Genomic DNA, 20871 nt, shown 5'->3' with positions numbered 1-20871 from the left:
GCTGATCGCCGACATTACTAGTAAAAAAAAAAAAAATCTGTAAAATGCCATAAAACTATCTCTTATTTTGTAGACGATATAACTTTTGCGCAAACCAGTCAATAAACACTTAGAAGAATACATATCGGCCTAAACTGAGGAAAACAATTTTTTATTTTTATTTTTTAGATATTTTTTGGGATATGTATTTATAGCAAAAAGTAAAAAACAAAACATGTAGAACTAAAAGTGTGGTATTTTTTTGTATGGAAGTAATGTATTTTTATATACTTTCTTTCATGTATATGTGTCAAAATAGAATATCTTTTTTAACCATAACTGCTGTTAAGTATATGAATAGCACCCAGAAAGTCCCACACACTCCCCGTTAGGGGCTCTCTTTTTCTCTTCGTTATAAAAGGACGTTGGTGCTGACTAATTAACTTTGGGAACTGATCACTATATATTATCTATAATTAATTTAATTGATTTAGTTGTGTAGAAATCTAACCACGCATGGACAGGAAGACGCAAAACAATAGTATCACCCAAACGTTGATTGAACCAATTGGCCATTTTTAATTCCTATTATTTCCGGGTATTTAACATGAAACCTCGAGCATAGTAAATCCTATCAAGGGAAGAGCAGGTTAGCTCCCCTGCTGTGTGACCTAATACAGGTGACTTGTCAGCAGACGGTACTTTGTAATCCTACTCTTCCAGCGACCATGGAAGCCGTATAATGCTGGCAATGGGCAAGCAGACTTTCCATCTACTGCTGCAAAATATGTCAGAGCATACCTGGCAATCATCATAGAGGCTGCACTGGGATCCCAGGATAAGAACTACAGACATGGAGTGGACCTAACATTATCTATATTTTTTTCATGGCAAGTGCATGCATGTTCACTGTGTACTGTATAAGAGTAACCCTTGCAGATATTTAGTACCTCTTATTAGTACTACCCCTGACTATCCCTCCCATCTTCTTTTCCTCCAGAAGAACGGAACCATCTTTGTTCAGGTATCATCTAAGGTCAGCATGTACTATTTGAACTGAGCTGTTGGCTCAGCGATGACACAATCCTGTAAATGTTGGTTCCTGTGCAGTTGTTGGCTGTATTCATAAATGTTTTACACCTCTCACTTCGTGGCTTGCTGCAAAATTACAATGTTCTGTCTGATCACTGGATAATGCCCCGTACACAGGAGCGGATTTTTCATCAGAAAAAACTTGGGTGGTTTTTCCGACAGAATTCCGCTTAAGCTTGGCTTGCAGACACACAGTCACACAAAAGTTCTCTGAACTTTCAACCGTCAAGAACGCGGTGAAGTACAACACTACGACATTCCGAGAAAATGAAGTTCAATGCTTCCAAGCATGCGCCAAATTGTTTCCGAGCATGCGTAGGAATTTTGCGCATCGGAATTTGTACAGACGATCGGAATTTCCGATCTTGAGAGAACATGCTCTGTCTTTCACTGGCTGGAATTCCGCCAGCAAAAGACCGATGAAGCATACAAACGGTTGCATTTTCCGACAAAAAGCTCTCATCTGAGTTTTGCTGGCGGAATTTCCGATCGTGTGTACGTGGTATTAGAGGAGATTGGGCAAATGCTTCCTTCTGTGTTGTAGCAGATGATGACATCATCTCAGCCTAGGAAGAGACTCTGAACTGGAGCACAAGGACTGCTTTTTATGATGGCACGATGCTGTTGTATATTGTGACGTGGAAAGAAAATATTAATGCAGGCTTGTAAAGTTGCATTCGATATCCTAAGACATTGTACGCTTTTAAATGTCTTTCGTTTTTTTTTTTTTAACTAGGTGTTAGTATAGTGTTATTTCCCATGTCGTTTGTTTTCCTTGTAATGATGGCCTTATGTGTTATGGCTGCTTGTTTGGCTGATTGATTCCCTTACATCCATGTATTCATTCACCTAGCTTGTCCCTATTCGGTAAAAGGATAGGCAACGTCTTGTTCTGGTTTGCACAGCTTCCATTTCACGTCTTGGCATTTCTGTGTTGCTTCACAAATGTGAGAGTGCTAATGTGATGAAATAACATCTCTTCCCTTCATTCATTTGCCTGCTTGTCTCTGTTTCAGGTCTAATTACCATTTAGCTCTCACCTGCAGAACTTTAGAGTGAGAGGCCCACGGATTGTGGGGGTATATAGTTTATTCACAGGAAGTGTCAGTTCTTTGACTACAGACAGGGGTCATGCATTGACCTGTGCTATGCCACATGCTTCGTATTTGAACAGAAACTGCTGACGCAGGAATGTAAGGCCGTACTCTACTATAAGCTGTGTGTACAGGGCAACAAATGCCACTATGAAATTACATGATCAATGCTCATCTTATGCAGGTGAAAAACACAAGGTGCATGTAGGATGGTCTATAGTGCCTTCAAAGATGAACTTCACCCAGATCTGGGAAAACTAAAAGTCAAAAGCTTCAAGTACTGTAGCTGCTGACTTTTAACAAACAAATACTTATACCCCATGGAGTCCATCGCTGTCTTCCTATAACTTGGTCTTCTTCTACTCGGAACCAGCTGAATGATCAGAAAGTGACAACTGGATCCCAAATTCCACATGGCTGATTAAGCACCACTGCAAACGAGCGGGCCTGCGGAATGCCATCTTGGATATGGTAGCTGGCTGAATGATCAGATGTTATGGTAGACTCCCAAATCAAAGATGGCTGCTGAAGTGTTACTGCTTATGCACGTGCTGATGGACTGCAAGGAGAGTGTTATGAATTCTCCTAGAATGTGTGACTTGTATCCCAGAAGGCTGCAAGCAGTTAGCTGGGCCAGCTGGATGAGGAATAAGTAAGTGAACAAGAGCACCAGGCCAAAAAGAAGGCCTCCCCAATGCCTGTAAGTATGTAACTGGGAGGGGCAAGGATTAGAATGATACCAAGTCTTGTATTTAAGTGAAGGTCTGCTTTATGGTGCCTACAGACCTGGCTGAGTTTGCTTAGAGGGACTTTGTCAATAATTATTGTTAGCCTCAGGACAACCATTGCTTCCAGCACTTCCTCTGCCATTGGCAAAAGCTTGAACATTCAACAATACGCACTGGGACTGTTTGCAGAACAAATTTTTATTAGCTTGTTCCGCATGCATTGCAGCCACTGTTTTAACTCCTTTAGGCTGGGCATAAGAAGAATGTCATGCTTCTTACAAAGATGCTGTTATTTTTTTCCATTTTTGACTTGATCTTTTAGTAAACTATATTGAAGCTGTCAAAATATTGCTCAGTTTTGACAGAAGTTTATTTAAATTATATTTTTATAACATTTTTACATAAAGTAGAACATAAAATAAAAGATAAAGAAACAATACAATTATCAACATTACTTATGCAATGACATGAGATCCAAAAGTGTCAAAATAGACATTGAAAAACATTCTAATAAAAAGCAAGATTTGTGGTATTCAGTTAGAGGTACTTGGTAAGGTTTTGGTGGGATACTTGAGCGTTTTGAAGTTTCTGTAGGCACAAAAAGAGATGGTAGACAATTAATTCAAACAATAGCATATGAAAACATTGTAAAAGTGGTTAACCCTTACCTATGCAGGTTAAAGACACAAGTGACAAAAAAGAATAACCATTAAGCTGGCCATAGACGGTTCTTGGCCGGTTCAGCAGATTCGAACCTTGTATGGGAAGACTAAGTACCCAAGGAAAGGACATCGACTGACAATTGCTACATGTATGGCCAGCTTTAGGGCTATGCTACTTGAGCAGTTATACTTGAAGCTTATCCATTTATTGGCATTCACCTAATTTCCAGCACATTGGAATCAATTTCTGCTAATGAGGTGGGAAATTCAGTAGCAAGCGATTTAAAATCACCCATATAGCTAAGCCCTTCTTACGCTGATGCTGGCTCATTACGCTGGCACATAAGCAATGCTTGAGTGTTCTTCCAAGTATACATATCTATTAATTTCCTCATATTTAGAGCAGAACTACAGGAATTGAAGCCCTAGGCATTTTTTTATCACTATACTTATTTCTAGAAGCCTGCTTGCCGGTCTTGACTACATGCCCCACCAGGGGGGCATGTAATCAACAGGCTTGAAGAAAGATGGTGGTGTTCTTCCCTGAAGACAACTGCCGGCACTGGACTGACTAGCATGTTGGGAGCAACCCAGGGCTCGAGTCCTGCGGGAACGCATGGGAACGGCGTTCCCGTACTATTCCCACAGCGGGAACGCCGTTCCCATTAGCTGCCTGAGGGCTGAGGGGCTGCGCGTAGTTCGCCGCCGCTCCTCAGCCGCCGAGTGACTGGTTGCTAGGCAGGGGCCGCTCCGCATCTAGCAACCGGTCACATGACTTCGGCCGTGCACGTGGGCACGCACTGGCGCGAGTCAGTGGGCAGGCTGACACACGCTGCGCGCCTGCTTGGATCCGGAGTTCCGGACTGTCCCCCCCCCTCCTCCCCTCTACCCAGTGCCAGTCAGTCCTGGCCTCCTGGGGCCACACGCTGCACTTTTCCAGTTTACTTCTCCTTCTCTACCAGGTTAGTCACTAGTGTGTAAGTTGCACTCTGCAATACCCTGCCAATACTCATCAATACTCTGCAATACCCTGCCAATACTCATCAATCAGGGCTCGAGTCCTGCGGGAACGCATGGGAACGGCGTTCCCGTACTATTCCCACAGCGGGAACGCCGTTCCCATTAGCTGCCTGAGGGCTGAGGGGCTGCGCGTAGTTCGCCGCCGCTCCTCAGCCGCCGAGTGACTGGTTGCTAGGCAGGGGCCGCTCCGCATCTAGCAACCGGTCACATGACTTCGGCCGTGCACGTGGGCACGCACTGGCGCGAGTCAGTGGGCAGGCTGACACACGCTGCGCGCCTGCTTGGATCCGGAGTTCCGGACTGTCCCCCCCCCTCCTCCCCTCTACCCAGTGCCAGTCAGTCCTGGCCTCCTGGGGCCACACGCTGCACTTTTCCAGTTTACTTCTCCTTCTCTACCAGGTTAGTCACTAGTGTGTAAGTTGCACTCTGCAATACCCTGCCAATACTCATCAATACTCTGCAATACCCTGCCAATACTCATCAATACTCTGCAATACCCTGCCAATAATCATCAATACTCTGCAATACCCTATCAGTATCAATACTCTGCAATACTCTGCGAATACTCTGCAATACCCTATCAATACTCTGCAATACCCTGCAATACCCTATCAGTATCAATACTCTGCAATACTCTGCGAATACTCTGCAATACCCTATCAATACTCTGCAATACCCTATCAGTATCAATACTCTGCAATACTCTGCGAATACTCTGCAATACCCTGCCAATACTCTGCAATACCCTGCCAATACTCTGCAATACCCTATCAGTATCAATACTCTGCAATACCTTGCCAATACTCTGCAATACCCTGCCAATACTCTGCAATACCCTGCCAATACTCTGCAATACCCTATCAATACTCTGCGATACCCTATCAATACTCTGCAATACCCTATCAATACTCTGCAATACCCTGCCAATACTCTGCAATACCCTATCAATACTCTGCAATACCCTGCCAATACTCATCAATACTCTGCAATACCCTATCAGTATCAATACTCTGCAATACTCTGCGAATACTCTGCAATACCCTATCAATACCCTATCAATACTCTGCAATACCCTGCCAATACTCTGCAATACCCTATCAATACTCTGCAATACCCTGCCAATACTCATCAATACTCTGCAATACCCTATCAGTATCAATACTCTGCAATACTCTGCGAATACTCTGCAATACCCTATCAATACCCTATCAATACTCTGCAATACCCTGCCAATACTCTGCGATACCCTATCAATACTCTGCGATACCCTATCAATACTCTGTGATACCCTATCAATACTCTGCGATACCCTGCCAATACTCTGTAATACCCTATCAGTATCAATACTCTGCAATACCCTGCCAATACTCTGCAATACCCTATCAATACTCTGTGATACCCTATCAATACTCTGCGATACCCTGCCAATACTCTGCGATACCCTGCCAATACTCTGCGATACCCTGCCAATACTCTGCAATACCCTGCCAATACTCTGCAATACCCTATCAATACTCTGCAATACCCTATCAATACTCTGCAATACCTTGCCAATACTCTACAATACATACCCTGCCAATACTTGCAATAACCTGCCAATACTCTGCAATAACCTATCAATACTCTGAAATACTGTGCCAATACTCTGCAATACCCTGCCAATACTCTGCAATACCCTATCAATACTCTGCAATACCCTGCCAATACATACCCTGCCAATACTCTGCAATACCCTGCCAATACTCTGCAATACCCTGCCAATACTCTGCAATACATACCCTATCAATACTCTGCAATACCCTGCCAATACTCTGCAATACATACCCTGCCAATACTCTGCAATACCCTATCAATACTCTGCAATACCTTGCCAATACATACCCTGCCGATGCTCTGCAATACTCTGCCAATACTCTTCAATACATACCCTGCCAATACTCTGCAATACCCTGCCAATACTCTGCAATACCCTGCCAATACTCTGCAATACTCTGCCAATACTCTACAATACATACCCTGCCAATACTTGCAATAACCTGCCAATACTCTGCAATAACCTATCAATACTCTGAAATACTGTGCCAATACTCTGCAATACCCTGCCAATACTCTGCAATACCCTATCAATACTCTGCAATACCCTGCCAATACTCATCAATACTCTGCAATACCCTATCAGTATCAATACTCTGCAATACTCTGCGAATACTCTGCAATACCCTATCAATACCCTATCAATACTCTGCAATACCCTGCCAATACTCTGCGATACCCTATCAATACTCTGTGATACCCTATCAATACTCTGCGATACCCTGCCAATACTCTGTAATACCCTATCAGTATCAATACTCTGCAATACCCTGCCAATACTCTGCAATACCCTATCAATACTCTGTGATACCCTATCAATACTCTGCGATACCCTGCCAATACTCTGCGATACCCTGCCAATACTCTGCAATACCCTATCAGTATCAATACTCTGCAATACCCTGCCAATACTCTGCAATACCCTATCAATACTCTGCAATACCCTATCAATACTCTGCAATACTCTGCAGTACCCTATCAATACTCTGCAATACCTTGCCAATACTCTACAATACATACCCTGCCAATACTTGCAATAACCTGCCAATACTCTGCAATAACCTATCAATACTCTGAAATACTGTGCCAATACTCTGCAATACCCTGCCAATACTCTGCAATACCCTATCAATACTCTGCAATACCCTGCCAATACATACCCTGCCAATACTCTGCAATACCCTGCCAATACTCTGCAATACCCTGCCAATACTCTGCAATACATACCCTGCCAATACTCTGCAATACCCTATCAATACTCTGCAATACCTTGCCAATACATACCCTGCCGATGCTCTGCAATACTCTGCCAATACTCTTCAATACATACCCTGCCAATACTTGCAATAACCTGCCAATACTCTGCAATAACCTATCAATACTCTGAAATACTGTGCCAATACTCTGCAATACCCTGCCAATACTCTGCAATACCCTATCAATACTCTGCAATACCCTGCCAATACATACCCTGCCAATACTCTGCAATACCCTGCCAATACTCTGCAATACCCTGCCAATAGTCTGCAATACCCTGCCAATACTCTGCAATACCCTATCAATACTCTACAATACATACCCTGCCAATACTCTGCAATACATACCCTGCCAATACTCTGCAATACCCTATCAATACTCTGCAATACCTTGCCAATACATACCCTGCCGATGCTCTGCAATACTCTGCCAATACTCTTCAATACATACCCTGCCGATGCTCTGCAATACTCTGCCAATACTCTTCAATACATACCCTGCCAATACTCTGCAATACTCTGCCAATACTCTTCAATACATACCCTGCCAATACTCTGCAATACCCTGCCAATACTCTTCAATACATACCCTGCCAATACTCTTCAATACTCTGCCAATACTTATTCCTGTTTGTGGGATATTTTCTAATGGGCTGTGTAACAGAATTTGGAACAGGGTGTATTTGTGGTAGAAATTCCCTGCGAGGGAAAGATCATCACCCATTGTGTTGATTGTTTTGTTTGACACGTTATTTTGTTTTTGTAAACTGGCACTTTACAATAAATGTTGTACTGTATTTTCTGTGAAGTATATATGCATATGAGCGTACCTTTTTTTTTTTTTTTTTTTTTGGTGGGGGAATGGATCTTGGGTGGGAGTTCCCACACTTTTTTTCCCAGGACTTGACCCCTGGAGCAACCAGTTGTACAAGCAACAGGAATACCTCCTATAGATGCAAAATACGATTCCTCCTTTATTAAAATAGCCAACGGCAACTAGAGTATCATTTATTCCCGATATTTTACATCCCATTGTGTGGTGGTCCTGTTGCAGGTACAATTGATTGCTTCTATGAAGACAAACTGAGCCAGCACCTGAGATGTGATTGTGTAGTGTGGAGCCCGATCATGCCTGGAGCAGGATGTGAAATAATTGAAGTCGGGGACAATGCTAAAGCTTGGGAGGGTAGGTAAAAGTTGGATTTTTTTTTCCAACAAAGGAGGTGGAGTAGATAGAGGTAAAAAAAAAGTCACTTTAACACTGTTGGGTGCTTCCATCTTCAACAACAACATCTTCCCAGGTAAGGGACACCTTGACTTGGAGGTGCACCCTAGCTCAATGTCAAAGCTAAAGGCATAATCTGGTAAGGACCAGGTTACATTCGTGTTTTTTTTTTGCCAAAGTTATGGCGGTACTAACTGCACACGTAGAAGAACAAAAGCTCTGATGCTTTACATTATACTGCTTTATACTACATTACACTGCTTAGCATATCTAGTAAAAGGACAATGCCTATTAACATAACTCAGAGGTGACCATGAGCTCATTATACGTGTGAACTTCCCATTATAGAACTTTTTATGCTTAGCTCACCTTTCTGGTTTTCCCCAGAACCCTGGCTGTATTTACATATGATAATCACAATTTTGTGGCCCCACCTTAATTTTACAATGTGAGAAATCCTCAAGGTATTTGTCCCTTTTTATGCTTGCTGAGACTGTGCACTTCATTTCTATGTCTTAAGGTAACCAATAGGTAAAACCTTGTGAGCTGCCACCCTAAACCTAAATATCCTGAATAAACACAAAAAATAATATAATCAGCTGCCTGCACTACCCACACTTTCCCAAACTGATAATGCATATATATATATATATATATATATATATATATTATAATATAACACGCTGTGCAGTGCTAATAACGTAGATATAAATCTAATAAACTATATATAGCAAAGATATCTATAACATAACACCATGCATTAAAAGGAATATATAAATAAAATATATATATAAAAAGTGCTCATGCTCCATGATATTGCACTCCTCAATGAGGATACCGTAATATAAAACTAAACAACAATAGTCCATATAAAAAATTAAAATGCTCACGCTCTGTGAATATCAATTAATTCTTGATGAAATATTTAAACCAAACTGCAAAAGTCCATAATAAAACCTCAATCGTGTGATATTGGTGTCTTCATTCATGGTGCACACACAACCCCTCACCTTAGGGGCTTAAATAATAAGCCTGTAATAGATAGCAGTAGCCTGCAGAGATCCTCCCTTGCTTCCTTTATCCTATGCTGGTTTATGGAACACCAATATGGAACACGGGACACCTTCTCCTTCCGATAATTACCCAGCTCAGAGGTCTCTATTTTCTTCTGGTCTGTTCAGAAAATCTCCTCATACATCGAATGCGGAAAATGATAGAGGCATGCAATAGCGTGATACCGTTTAAAAAGCGTTTTAATTGCACATAAAACTCCACATATATACAACTCGCATTTCAAATAAATAAAAATGCCTTTTAAAGTGCTATAGTGCTGAGGGGTGATGGTCACCTGTGGTCTGGCTCTGCACCCCCCGGTTTTCACGGCGTTCCCATGTCCTATGTCAGCTCTCGTGCACTTCCTGGTACCTCTCTCGTCAGCCATTCAAGCTTTTCCTGCCGGCTTCGTCACTCTAGTGACTTCCTCTGGGAATTACAGCACTGATATATATGCCATTGGTCCCCAAAAAAGTGTCAAAAGTCTCCAATCTGTCTGTCACAATGTCGCAGTACTGCTAAAAATTGCAGATCACTGCCATTACTAGTAAAAAAAAAAAAAAAAAAAAAAAAAAAAAATGCCATAAATCTTTTCCGTAGATTGTAGACACTATAACTTTTGCACAAACCAATCAATATACGCTTATTGCAATTTTTCTTTTACCAAAAACATGTAGAAGAATATATATTGGCCTATACTGATGAAGAAATTTTTTGAAAAAAAAAAAATATTTGGGGGATATTTATTATAGCAAAAAGTAAAAAATTTATATTTTTTTTCAAAATTGGCGCCTTTTTTTGTTTTTATTTTTTTTTTGTTTATAGCACAAAAAATAAAATAAAGCAGAGGTGATCAAATACCACCAAAAGAAAGCTCTATTTGTTGAAAAAAAAAAAGGACACAAATTTAGTTTGGGTACAGCGTTCAAATGACTGTGCAAATATCCGTTAAAGTGATGCAGTGACAAATTGTAAAAAGTGCTCTAGTCAGGAAGGGGGTAAAAACTTCCGGGGCTGAAGTGGTTAAACATTGAATACATGGCAAATGATTCCCAAAGCACTGTGGGTTAGCTAAAGAGACAGCAAAGCAGTTGCTGCTTGCTTTGAGGCTTTTTTTGGCTGACTGAAACGCCCAACTGATTTCTCTGATCAGCAGTGAGTCACTGCCTTGCGTCACCTTATTACTGGTTCAAACAGCTTGCAGGTATTGATTTATATTTTCTGAATGTTGGACTGCCTTGTGTATGGAGATTTGGGATCTCCTTTTATTCAGTGAGCTACAGAAACTGAGCAGTGCAAATGGATGATGAGTTTGATAGCATAACTAATCCCCAAAGTGCACTTTGAATGAATCAGGAAGCAATTATAAAACTGTTTAATATTTGTCTGCTGCCAGGTGCACTGCCCTAGTTTTCTAGTTTCTACTTGTTGGTGCAGTCCGTAGGGGAACTTGAAATCACCTAAAGAATAGACTAAAGAGAGGCCCGGGCGATGTATGGATTTTGGAAAGCGATGTTTTCTCTCATCTAGTGCAGGGATCCTCAAACTATGGCCCTCCAGCTGTTGCAAAACTACACATCCCATAAGGCATTGTGCAGCTCTGACATTCACAGACATGACTAGGCATGATGGGAATTGTAGTTCCTGAACAACTGGAGGGCCGTAGTTTGAAGACCCATGATCTAGTGTGATCAACTAAGCTTTCAGATCAGCACTTGATCAGCCGCTGTGTTCCTGCCTTGCTAATGCCATCTTGAAGACTTCCTCTATGCTGCAACATTGTTCGGAAATACTTTCCTGCCAGACTGTGTGCTGGTAACAAATCTTTCTATCACCCACTGAAAATAACTGCACTGGATGTTTTATTTTTGCCTTAGACAAATTACCTTAGTCACGTCACATTCTCATGCATAGCTATCCATATTCCTCCTGTTAGTTTAGTGCGGCTGTTTTCATTCAGGGTTCTGTGGACCCGTAGGGTTTCTTCAGAGGTTGCTAGGTGTTCCTTGAATAGTAATCAGTGGCAAATATACCTCCTGCCATATTGTACCTGTAAAGTTTTGGAACCAGTGTCTCCCAGGGTGAAATTCTTTATAAAAGCCACCATGGTAAGGGGCATTCTTCCACTGACCCTCAATGTAAGGGGGCCCGTCTCCTACTGACTACCAATGTAAGGGAGCATTACTATCTCCCAATGGCAACTGGTGTAAGTGGAGGACATTTTCCACTGACCTCCATTGTGAGAGAACACAACTAATTTTTATTTTCTGGCTATTAGTTTCCTCCATATTAATTTTATGGTTTCTACTGAAATTGTATTTCACTTTAAAGAGCACTGGGGTATTAAAAATGACCTGCCTTAGTGTCAATTCTAGGTACACCATCTTTGTTGTTAATTATTATATCTGCAAATGACTGTTCTTGCTAAATTATTAGCAGTGGTTCCCTGAGACTGAAGATTATTTTAAGGGTTCTTTGAGGTAAGGTTTTTTAAAGAGGAAGTAAGCCCTGATGAGTTTACTTCCTCTTTTTTTCCCTGCAAAGGTAAAGCATAGAGGACTACTATGCATCGCATAGTAGCCCATTATGTGTCACTTACCTGACACAGGAGCCAGCGAAGTCGCCGCTGTCCCCTGTAGTCCGCCGCATCCATCTTGCTGGTGGTGTCTCGCAGCTCCGCCGCTGTCATTCGGCGAAGCCGCGATGAAGTCACTCCCGCGCATGTGCACGGGAGTCGACAAATGCGGCAGCTGCATTCTTGGAACTGCCACGCTCAGTGCGCCTGCGCGCCGCTGTCTACGGTGCATGCGCCATAGACAGCGGTGCCCGTTTTCGGGCAAATATCTCCTAAACCATATAGGTTTAGGAGATATTGCTTGGACCTACAGGTAAGCCTTAATCTAGGCTTACCTGTAGGTCAAAGTGGTTTGTAAGGGTTTACAACCACTTTAATGTTGAATTAAAGTCAAGTTTTGGTTAGAGTTCTGCTTTTAGCGACATCTGCTCCCAAGGATCAATTATTTTATATTCCTCTGTACTGCATGTTAGAGCTGTGCGATTAATCGTTATAAAATCGCGATCTCGATTCTCTTCTCTAAGGAGAATAGGTGATTGTTTCATATAAACAAGTGGAGAGATTATCTGCTCACTCAGCTGTCAAAATAAAGCATCCTGGGCAATCTGCCAAGTTTAGAACTTGCATGAAACATTGTAACTAACTTCTTAGATCAAAGGCATAGAACTTCTTGTGTAAACAAATAATCTGGGCAGTCTGCCAAGCTTTCAACCACTTGTAAATGCAGGAAGTTTAACCACTTAAAGTCTAAATCTTTTTCTGACACTTCTTTTTTAAGTTAAAATCAATATTTTTTGCTAGAAAATTACCTGGAACACCCAAACATTAATAAATAAAAAAATTATTATATATATATATATATATATATATATATATATATATATATATATATATATATATATATATATATATATATATATATATATATATATATATATATATATATATATATATATATATAATAATAATTTTATCAGAGACCCTAGGAAATAAAAATACACTTCAATAATTGAAAAAAAAAAAACTGTAAAGTTAGCTAATTTTTTTTGGTTTTAATGTGAAATATGATGTTACAAAGCGAGAATCGTGAGAGAATCGTGATCTATCTTCTAAGCAAAAAAATCGTGATTCTCATTTTAGCCAGAATTGTGCAGCTCTACTGCATGTACATGCCAGCTGCAGGTCTATTTTGAGTAATGGATTATTATGTATTCTCTTTATCCCTGAATCATCAAACTCTATTAGATATCTATCTTTTTTTTAAATTTTTTGTGGGCTACAAAGTTTTCATGACTGCGTTCCTTTTTGTTACGTATTTTTACATTATTCAAGCAAAACTCTCATATTTTTTCCAGTTCTATATTAAAAGTATTTTTTATGAAAAGTACAGTTATCCTTCATGCCTAGCCCTTCTGTATGAGAAGGTATTTTCCCCATGTCCAAAGCTTATTAACCTGAATTGGAGGGTTGCTGCCTTCAATGAGGTGTACTGACCACGGCCGAAATCTTCTTGAAGGCCACGTCCATGCAGTAAAAGTCCAAAAAGTCTTCCATGGTGTCATCTCAGAGAATAGAGATGCTCAGGTCTGCACCATCCCTATAATACTGAAATTTGAAATAATGCTGTTAGTCCTTGTTAACACTAACCTGGAGCAAGGTGCTTTGGGTTTCAACATTCCTGTTTTCACCTTGGTTTTGTGTGAGGCGAAGGAACTGACGGGACCTTTTCTGCCTTTATGTCTGCTTTAAAGTATAAAACGTTTTGACAGAACCTTTATTTATTTATTTTTTCCTTTTTTCGTTTAATTTTGGATAATGTTATTGTATTTAAAACTCCTTTTATTGCAGGATCCATAAGGATCACCACACCAAATGTCTGAGAGTCTAAAGCAATGTTTTATTAAATGATCAGTAGAAGGAATGCCAGTGCACCCTATGGGTTCCGACACTCTACTCTGCTCTACGCTCTACAGGCTGTTAGTGGCAGAAGTTATATTTTATGTTATAATTAATCTCATCAGCTCCACAAGTATTGGGTGCTTCTGGCCATGCAGTGTAGGCGTCAAGATGGCCGCCCGGCGGTTTCTAGCACCAGCGTGGAGCACAATCGACTGATGTTGCGCTGGCTCCGTTCATAAGAACGAGTCATTTGTAACTCGAGCGTTAAATACCCAGGGACTGCCTGAATAATGTTTATCTATTATGAATTTTTAGTTGCATCCATCCACATTTTAGAGATTGTACAATAAAACTAAAGAAGGGGCAATGCCCAAGCCCCCAAGGTTCATTGGCTTCCTTTCCACTGTTCATTTACTAAAAATTTCACTTTGGCCTCTCATAGCTTTGGTGTGGTGCTCTTTCTGTTTCCTGTATAGCCGGATGTGTTTAAAGACCTAATTTGGGTGTGTTTCCTAGTATTTGAGCAGCCTATCCAAAGCAAGTCTACTCGATCAGCTAGATTGTCTTTGACAACACTGGATTCCAATAATAGAAGATCTAGCTCCTCGGTTTGCTTGCAGCTCGGTTTTTATTGCTGTCTTTGTCCCAGTTAGGGAAATTTTGGCTTCTCTACATGTCGTGATGACTATTTTGTATTTTGTTTCAGGCTAAGGCTAGCCATACAGGAGTCATTTTCTTTTGTTCAACCCATTGGTTAAATGAAAGAAAAATGGCTCATTTACCCCATCCACACACTTGCCGTGAATGGGGGAGTCCCTCTCGCTGAGCCATTGTATTTTGACAGCAGGGAGATCGAGAGAAAATTTTCCTATAGACAGGACATACATGGATTGAACCAACCAGCCTGGCCATACATGGATCGAAATTTGTCCCGTCTCTACCAAAACCGGACAGATTTCGATCCATATATGGCTGGAGTAACGATCTTAATTCTAGCAATAAGCCCAAGGAACAAACTCGGTAGTAGATTAATGTGCTTTTATGTGAAAGTAAGCAAACTTTCACCCTAAAGGTCATGTGCTGCCCTGCCACCTCCCCCTCCTTCTCTTACAAATTAACTTTTTTTCTTTTTTACACAGTAGTTTTATTTGTGCTGTACCTCCACGTTTCTTGCCTAGAAAATTTCTCCCCGGCCTCTGTGTAGATCTCCTGCATGGCTTGGGTCCTGAGAGACTCCTGAAGCACATCTGCGCATGTGCTGGGTTGCTCAGCCATCTGTCCACACGTGGCGTTTCTCACGCATGCACAAAAACTGCCACCAGGGAAGTCCGAAGCCCTCCATGTCTTTATGCCTGTATGGGAAGTGACCTGCACATGTGCAGATGTGTCGATGGGATCTCCTAGGACCTCAAAGGTCTAGCAGAGCTACGGCACATCTGCACAAGCATGATAATGGTGGCACCCAAGTGGGGACTAAGGTTCTAATTTAACAAGAATCATGCAATTATGAAGTACTTGCAGTAAGCCCTTGTACACACGGTCGGAGATTCCGACAACCAAATCCATCGGAGTAATTCGGACGGATTAATTCCAGAAGAGGTCCGGAAGTGATGTTGCATACACACGGTCGGACTAAGTTGTCGGAAAATCTGACTGTACATAACGTGATGACGTTATTTTGTTACCACGGGACTACGTTCAGGCTAGTAGCCAATAGCTTTGGTCTAGGAATTTGATCTGAGCATGCGTGGCACTTTGTCCGTCGGAGTAGGCTACACATGATCGGAGTATGTCCGATAGGAGCATTTTGACAGGAAAATTTTACCGGCAAGTTGGAAAAATTGGTCCGTCGGAGTATCCGACGGAAACAGTCCGATGCAGACCACACACAGTCGGAAAATATCTGACAAAACGGTCCGATGGGAAACATTCAGACGGAATCTCCGACCGTGTGTACAAGGGCTAAAACATTACAAGACATACAGAGTGCTACAAATATGCATACATACACACGTGAGCAGTCTATCTATCCTTTCCTAGAAACTGAACATTGGTAATAAATTTAATGTAATAGGGGTACACTAAAAGTCACTTTGTTTCCATTATAGCTGGTCCATGGTATTCTTGGAAAGGGTGTAGGGAAGGATTGAGTGATCATAGGAAAATATGTTCTTGATCTTGGCAGTCTTTTTTCTCTTGTGTAGTAAAGCTTTAATGTTGTCTCCGTGTATAGAGTCCTCCTTTCAGTTTTTTGTGTAGGTCTTTTTTATCCTGGAAGTTTCTACTTGTTAGCTCTTCCCACTTAGTCCTGCATGTCACCAGGACCGAAAGTGGGGAGAAATCTAAATGAATTGTCCCTTCCTAGAACAGTTCCATTGACAACTGGGGGGGGGGATTTTTTTAAAACTTTGGAGCAATTTTTCTTACTTCCTGTTGTGTCTTTAGGAAAGGAAGTAAAGAGAAATCTCCCAGTAAGGCACAGATGGCGAAGAAACCTGATGGGGTTTTTTTAAACTATTCCTTGCTCTGACTTTAAATAAAAACATAACTGAATTATAGAATATAATATTTTCTTATATCTGTCTGGAGTTGAACTTTAAACTTGTACACATATTTTTAATTGGTAATCTGCTCGGAAGAATTATGAAATTAAATCATAAGCACCCCAGGCAAGGGGAGGCACTCCTTTTTTGCTCAGGCTTTCCATCTTTCAACATGATGGAATATTTCCAAGTGGGTGTTGAGTGAAGGATGAGCGGTATGACACATATGTCATTGTCGGTATAATGGCCAGATAGCTCATCATTGAAGGCAATGGCTACACGCCGTACAGCAATATGATCGTCAAATCTCTATTTTGAGTTAAAAGAAAAAAAATGAATTGCCGTTATTTCCTATCCACAACTGGGAAATCAAGTTGAATATATTTTGATGAAAAGCAGCAGAAAATCGGATCACTTTTCAAAAAAGTGCTTTAGGGGGTTCTTGTTTTCAATCAATTTCTATTCAATTTGAATTATTCTTCTAGTGGGAATGGTTTACTAAGGCCCCTTTCACACTACCGCGACTTCAAAGCTGCGCACTTTTGCGGACTTTATTTTTACCGTGATTTTTGCCTCGCTTTCAGGGAATTTCTGTGTAACTCGCTTTGAAGTCGGACCAAAGTAGTGCATGGATTACTTTAAAGTCGTCACGGATTGAAGTCCTACTGATATAAATGGTTGTCAGTGAAAATCATGGGGAACGACTTGTCATGCACCTTTGCATACCCAAGTCGCAAGGATAAGTCGTACAAGTGTGAGAAGGGCCTAAAGAAATCATGGCTGTTTGCCTAGAAAAGCGAATGTACATTTTGAAAGGTGCATGCTTTATTTTTTAAAGTGAATGTTGCTAAATAATTTGAACCTGTGATCACATTAACTAATCAGCACATGCAAGGGAATTTAAAGTTTGTTCGTACCCGTACATTATTTTTGGGTTCATTATCAGTAACATTTAACAGAACCTTTTTGTTCTTTAAAGCAGTATTAAACCCAAAAGCAAACAAGTATTATATCACAATTCTTATGCCGCGTACACACGGTCGGTGAATCCGTCGGAATGCGTCTTATCGGACCGTGTCTTCAGATAATCCGACTGTGTGTGGTATGCATCGGACTGATTCCGTCCGAATCTCCGTCGGACCCAATTTTCCAACATGTTGGAAATATTTCCCGACCAACTGGTTTGATCGGACATACTCCGATCATGTGTAGAGAATTTTGATCGGACCAAGTGCCACGCATGCTCAGATCAAATTCCTACATCAAAGCTATTGGCTACTAGCCTGAATGTAGTCCCATCGTAACGAAATTGCGTCATCACGTTCTGAAAAATTTGATTTTTTTCGCCAACTTTGTCCGACCGTGTGTATGCAACAGTTTCGGACAAGATCCGACGGGCAAAATCCGACGGATTTGGTTGTGGAAATCTCCGACCGTGTGTACAGGGGCTTAGATGTGATGGCTGCATTGGTTTTCTTCTTCTTTTTTTTTTTTTTTGACTTTCGTTCCTTTATTTTAATCTGGTGATCCAGCCAGTAAGTCTGTTTTTCAAAAGAAAAAGCTCTCTTCCACAAGTATCAGTTTTCAGGGATGAGACAAATCATTTAACAATGCCAGGGGTGCTCACAATCATTTTATTTATTTGTATATATATATATATATATATATATATATATATATATATATATATATATATAAACCTTTATCCTAAAAGGAACCAAGAACTGTTTTCTGTAACTGATTATAAAGTGTGAGCTAGAGTTTCTTCAATTCATTGGAGTATTTATTAACCCCCCCCCCCCACAGATTAACAATTCTGCTGTCCAAAGGTGCCCCCTGTGTGCCTTCATCCAGAGTGGAGGCAATATAATACAGGGGGTGTGTTACTGGCCAGATCACCAGATGAAAACAGACTAATGCAGCCATTACATCTGATGATTGGTAATCTGCAATCTATTAAATTTTTGTTTTTGGGTTTAAAACCTCTTTAAATGCCATCAAGTCCATGTTTGGTCCTAACAAATAGAATGATTTGTCTTCTGTTGGGTTCTAATTTTTTTGCTATCATCTATCCAAGAATTTCTCTGACGTGTGGCTGTGGTTGAGTGCTCGCTCTTACCTATACAGGGAGAATGACAATGTGTATGCTGATACTTTAGTGTCGCTAAGCATGCGACTGATGTTTCTTCATGTGCACTCTGTCTTGACTGTGCTTCTTCTTCTCTTTGCAGGATGTTTGAATGCTAGTAACTGAACTAAGCAACAAGATGAGCGTCACCTCGTGGTTCCTGGTGAGCAGCTCAGGCACTCGCCATCGACTGCCTCGGGAGATGATCTTCGTTGGCCGCGAGGACTGTGAGCTTATGCTTCAGGTAAACTCAACTGTGGCTTGGTGCTGTTTGTTAGAAATTCCAATTCAGATGTTGTTCATGTTTTCATGTTCAGGTTTCCGAGATGTTGGATAAGTCCTTGGCCTAAAAATATCTGAATGCTCAGTCCACTTAGGCCGCGTACACACGGGCGGATTGTCTGCCCAACTAAGTTCGTCAGACAATCCGACAGACAGTCCGTTCAAAATTTGAATGAACGGACTTGACCACACACGATGAGCAGACAGTCCGCTGAAAGTGTGCGTGATGACGTGTACAGCACGTACAACGGGACTAGAAAAACGACGTCCTATACACTGCAATGCAACCTTCGGCCGTGTAAACCCTTTCTGAGCATGCGCCATACTTAGTCCGTCCAACTTGCCTACACACGAGCGGACTGTCCGCTGAAACCAAGTTTGGATGGACAAAACCAAGTTTGAACGGACTGTCTTACGGAAATTCCGTAAGACTTTGTTTGTCAGATTGTCCGCTGAAAAAGTCCGCTGAAGCCCACACACGAGCGGATTGTCCGCTGAAACACGGTTCAGCGGACTAAGTTGGACAGACAATCCACCCGTGTGTACGCGGCCTTACTGTTGACTGTACTTCAGTTTTTGTTGTTGCAAACAAGTGAAAGATAAAACGTCCCAGATTGTCCTCGATCTGTAGCCTATTCTTTACCCTTAAGGCCCCTTTCACACGATAGGCTGTTTTTCAGGGGGATCCCTGAATTCAGATGCTTTCCATGTTCAGGTTTCCTAGATGTTGGATAAGTCCTTGGCCTAAAATTATCTATAAATGCTCAGTCCACTTACTGTTGACTGTACTTCAGTTTTTGTTGATACAAACAAGTGAAAGATAAAACGTCCCAGATTGTCCTCGATCTGTAGCCTATTCTTTACCCTTAAGGCCCCTTTCACACGATAGGCTGTTTTTCAGGGGGATCCCTGAATTCAGATGCTTTCCATGTTCAGGTTTCCTAGATGTTGGATAAGTCCTTGGCCTAAAATTATCTATAAATGCTCAGTCCACTTACTGTTGACTGTACTTCAGTTTTTGTTGATACAAACAAGTGAAAGATAAAACGTCCCAGATTGTCCTCGATCTGTAGCCTATCCTTTAGCCTTAAGGCCCCTTTCATCCGACTGTTTTTCAGGGGGATCCGAGCAGGCAAACCAATTGACATTTATGGGCAGGATTAGGTCAGCGGAGATGTATCCGCTGACACCCGCTTGCCATCCGCTCTGATAAGATCCGCTCAAAACAGACGTATGGCACTGTTTCCGCCATCCGTCCAGTGGATGGGATCGGATGTTAAGGGACAGGCAGATCCGTTTTTGTCCGATGTCCCATAGAGGACAGCGGGGCTCTGACAGATCTGTCCCTATACGGTGAGCGGAAATGGACATCTCTATGGAAAAATTGATGTAAATAGATGATTATCAGTTTACATGAGTTTACATCCATCATCATCCGTTTTTTTTAAACTGATCAAAGCTCTATTTTTCTTCAGTTTTTAAGAAAAACGGATGTAAACTGACAAATGATCTTTTCATCCGTTTTTGCCTTGGTCGTGTATGTAAAAAAAAAAGCAGATGAAAAACGTATGAGCACTGATGAAAAACTGACGAATACTTCATCCGTTTTTGACGTGACTGAACTGATGAAATGAACGGTCCGCATGTGCGAAAGGGGCCTAAAGGACACTAAACTCTGGTAAAAAAAAAATGAAAAATGACCAATAATTAATATTATTTATCAGCATGTAACCTGCACCTTC

General features: G+C 41.3%; 1 protein-coding gene across 4 annotated transcripts in view; it reads left to right on the top strand.

Annotated features, from left to right (window-relative positions):
• CEP170B (centrosomal protein 170B) overlaps positions 1 to 20871 on the top strand; it is a 160564-nt gene that overhangs the window by 29988 nt on the left and 109705 nt on the right. For all 4 annotated transcript variants that reach the window (XM_077464499.1, XM_077464498.1, XM_077464497.1 and 1 more), the window contains exon 2: positions 18951 to 19091. In XM_077464499.1, coding sequence (XP_077320625.1) covers positions 18960 to 19091 — 132 coding nt within the window. In that variant the 5' untranslated portion in view covers positions 18951 to 18959. The remainder of the gene's footprint in view (positions 1 to 18950; positions 19092 to 20871) is intronic.

This window comes from Lithobates pipiens, unplaced genomic scaffold (assembly GCF_037356315.1).
Source record: "Lithobates pipiens isolate NorthernLeopardFrog02 unplaced genomic scaffold, aLitPip1_a1.2 Scaffold_30, whole genome shotgun sequence".
Taxonomy (NCBI): Eukaryota; Metazoa; Chordata; class Amphibia; order Anura; family Ranidae; genus Lithobates; species Lithobates pipiens.
The sequence above is the reverse complement of the archived record's forward strand: the minus strand, read 5'-3'. Positions and strand labels throughout refer to the sequence as shown.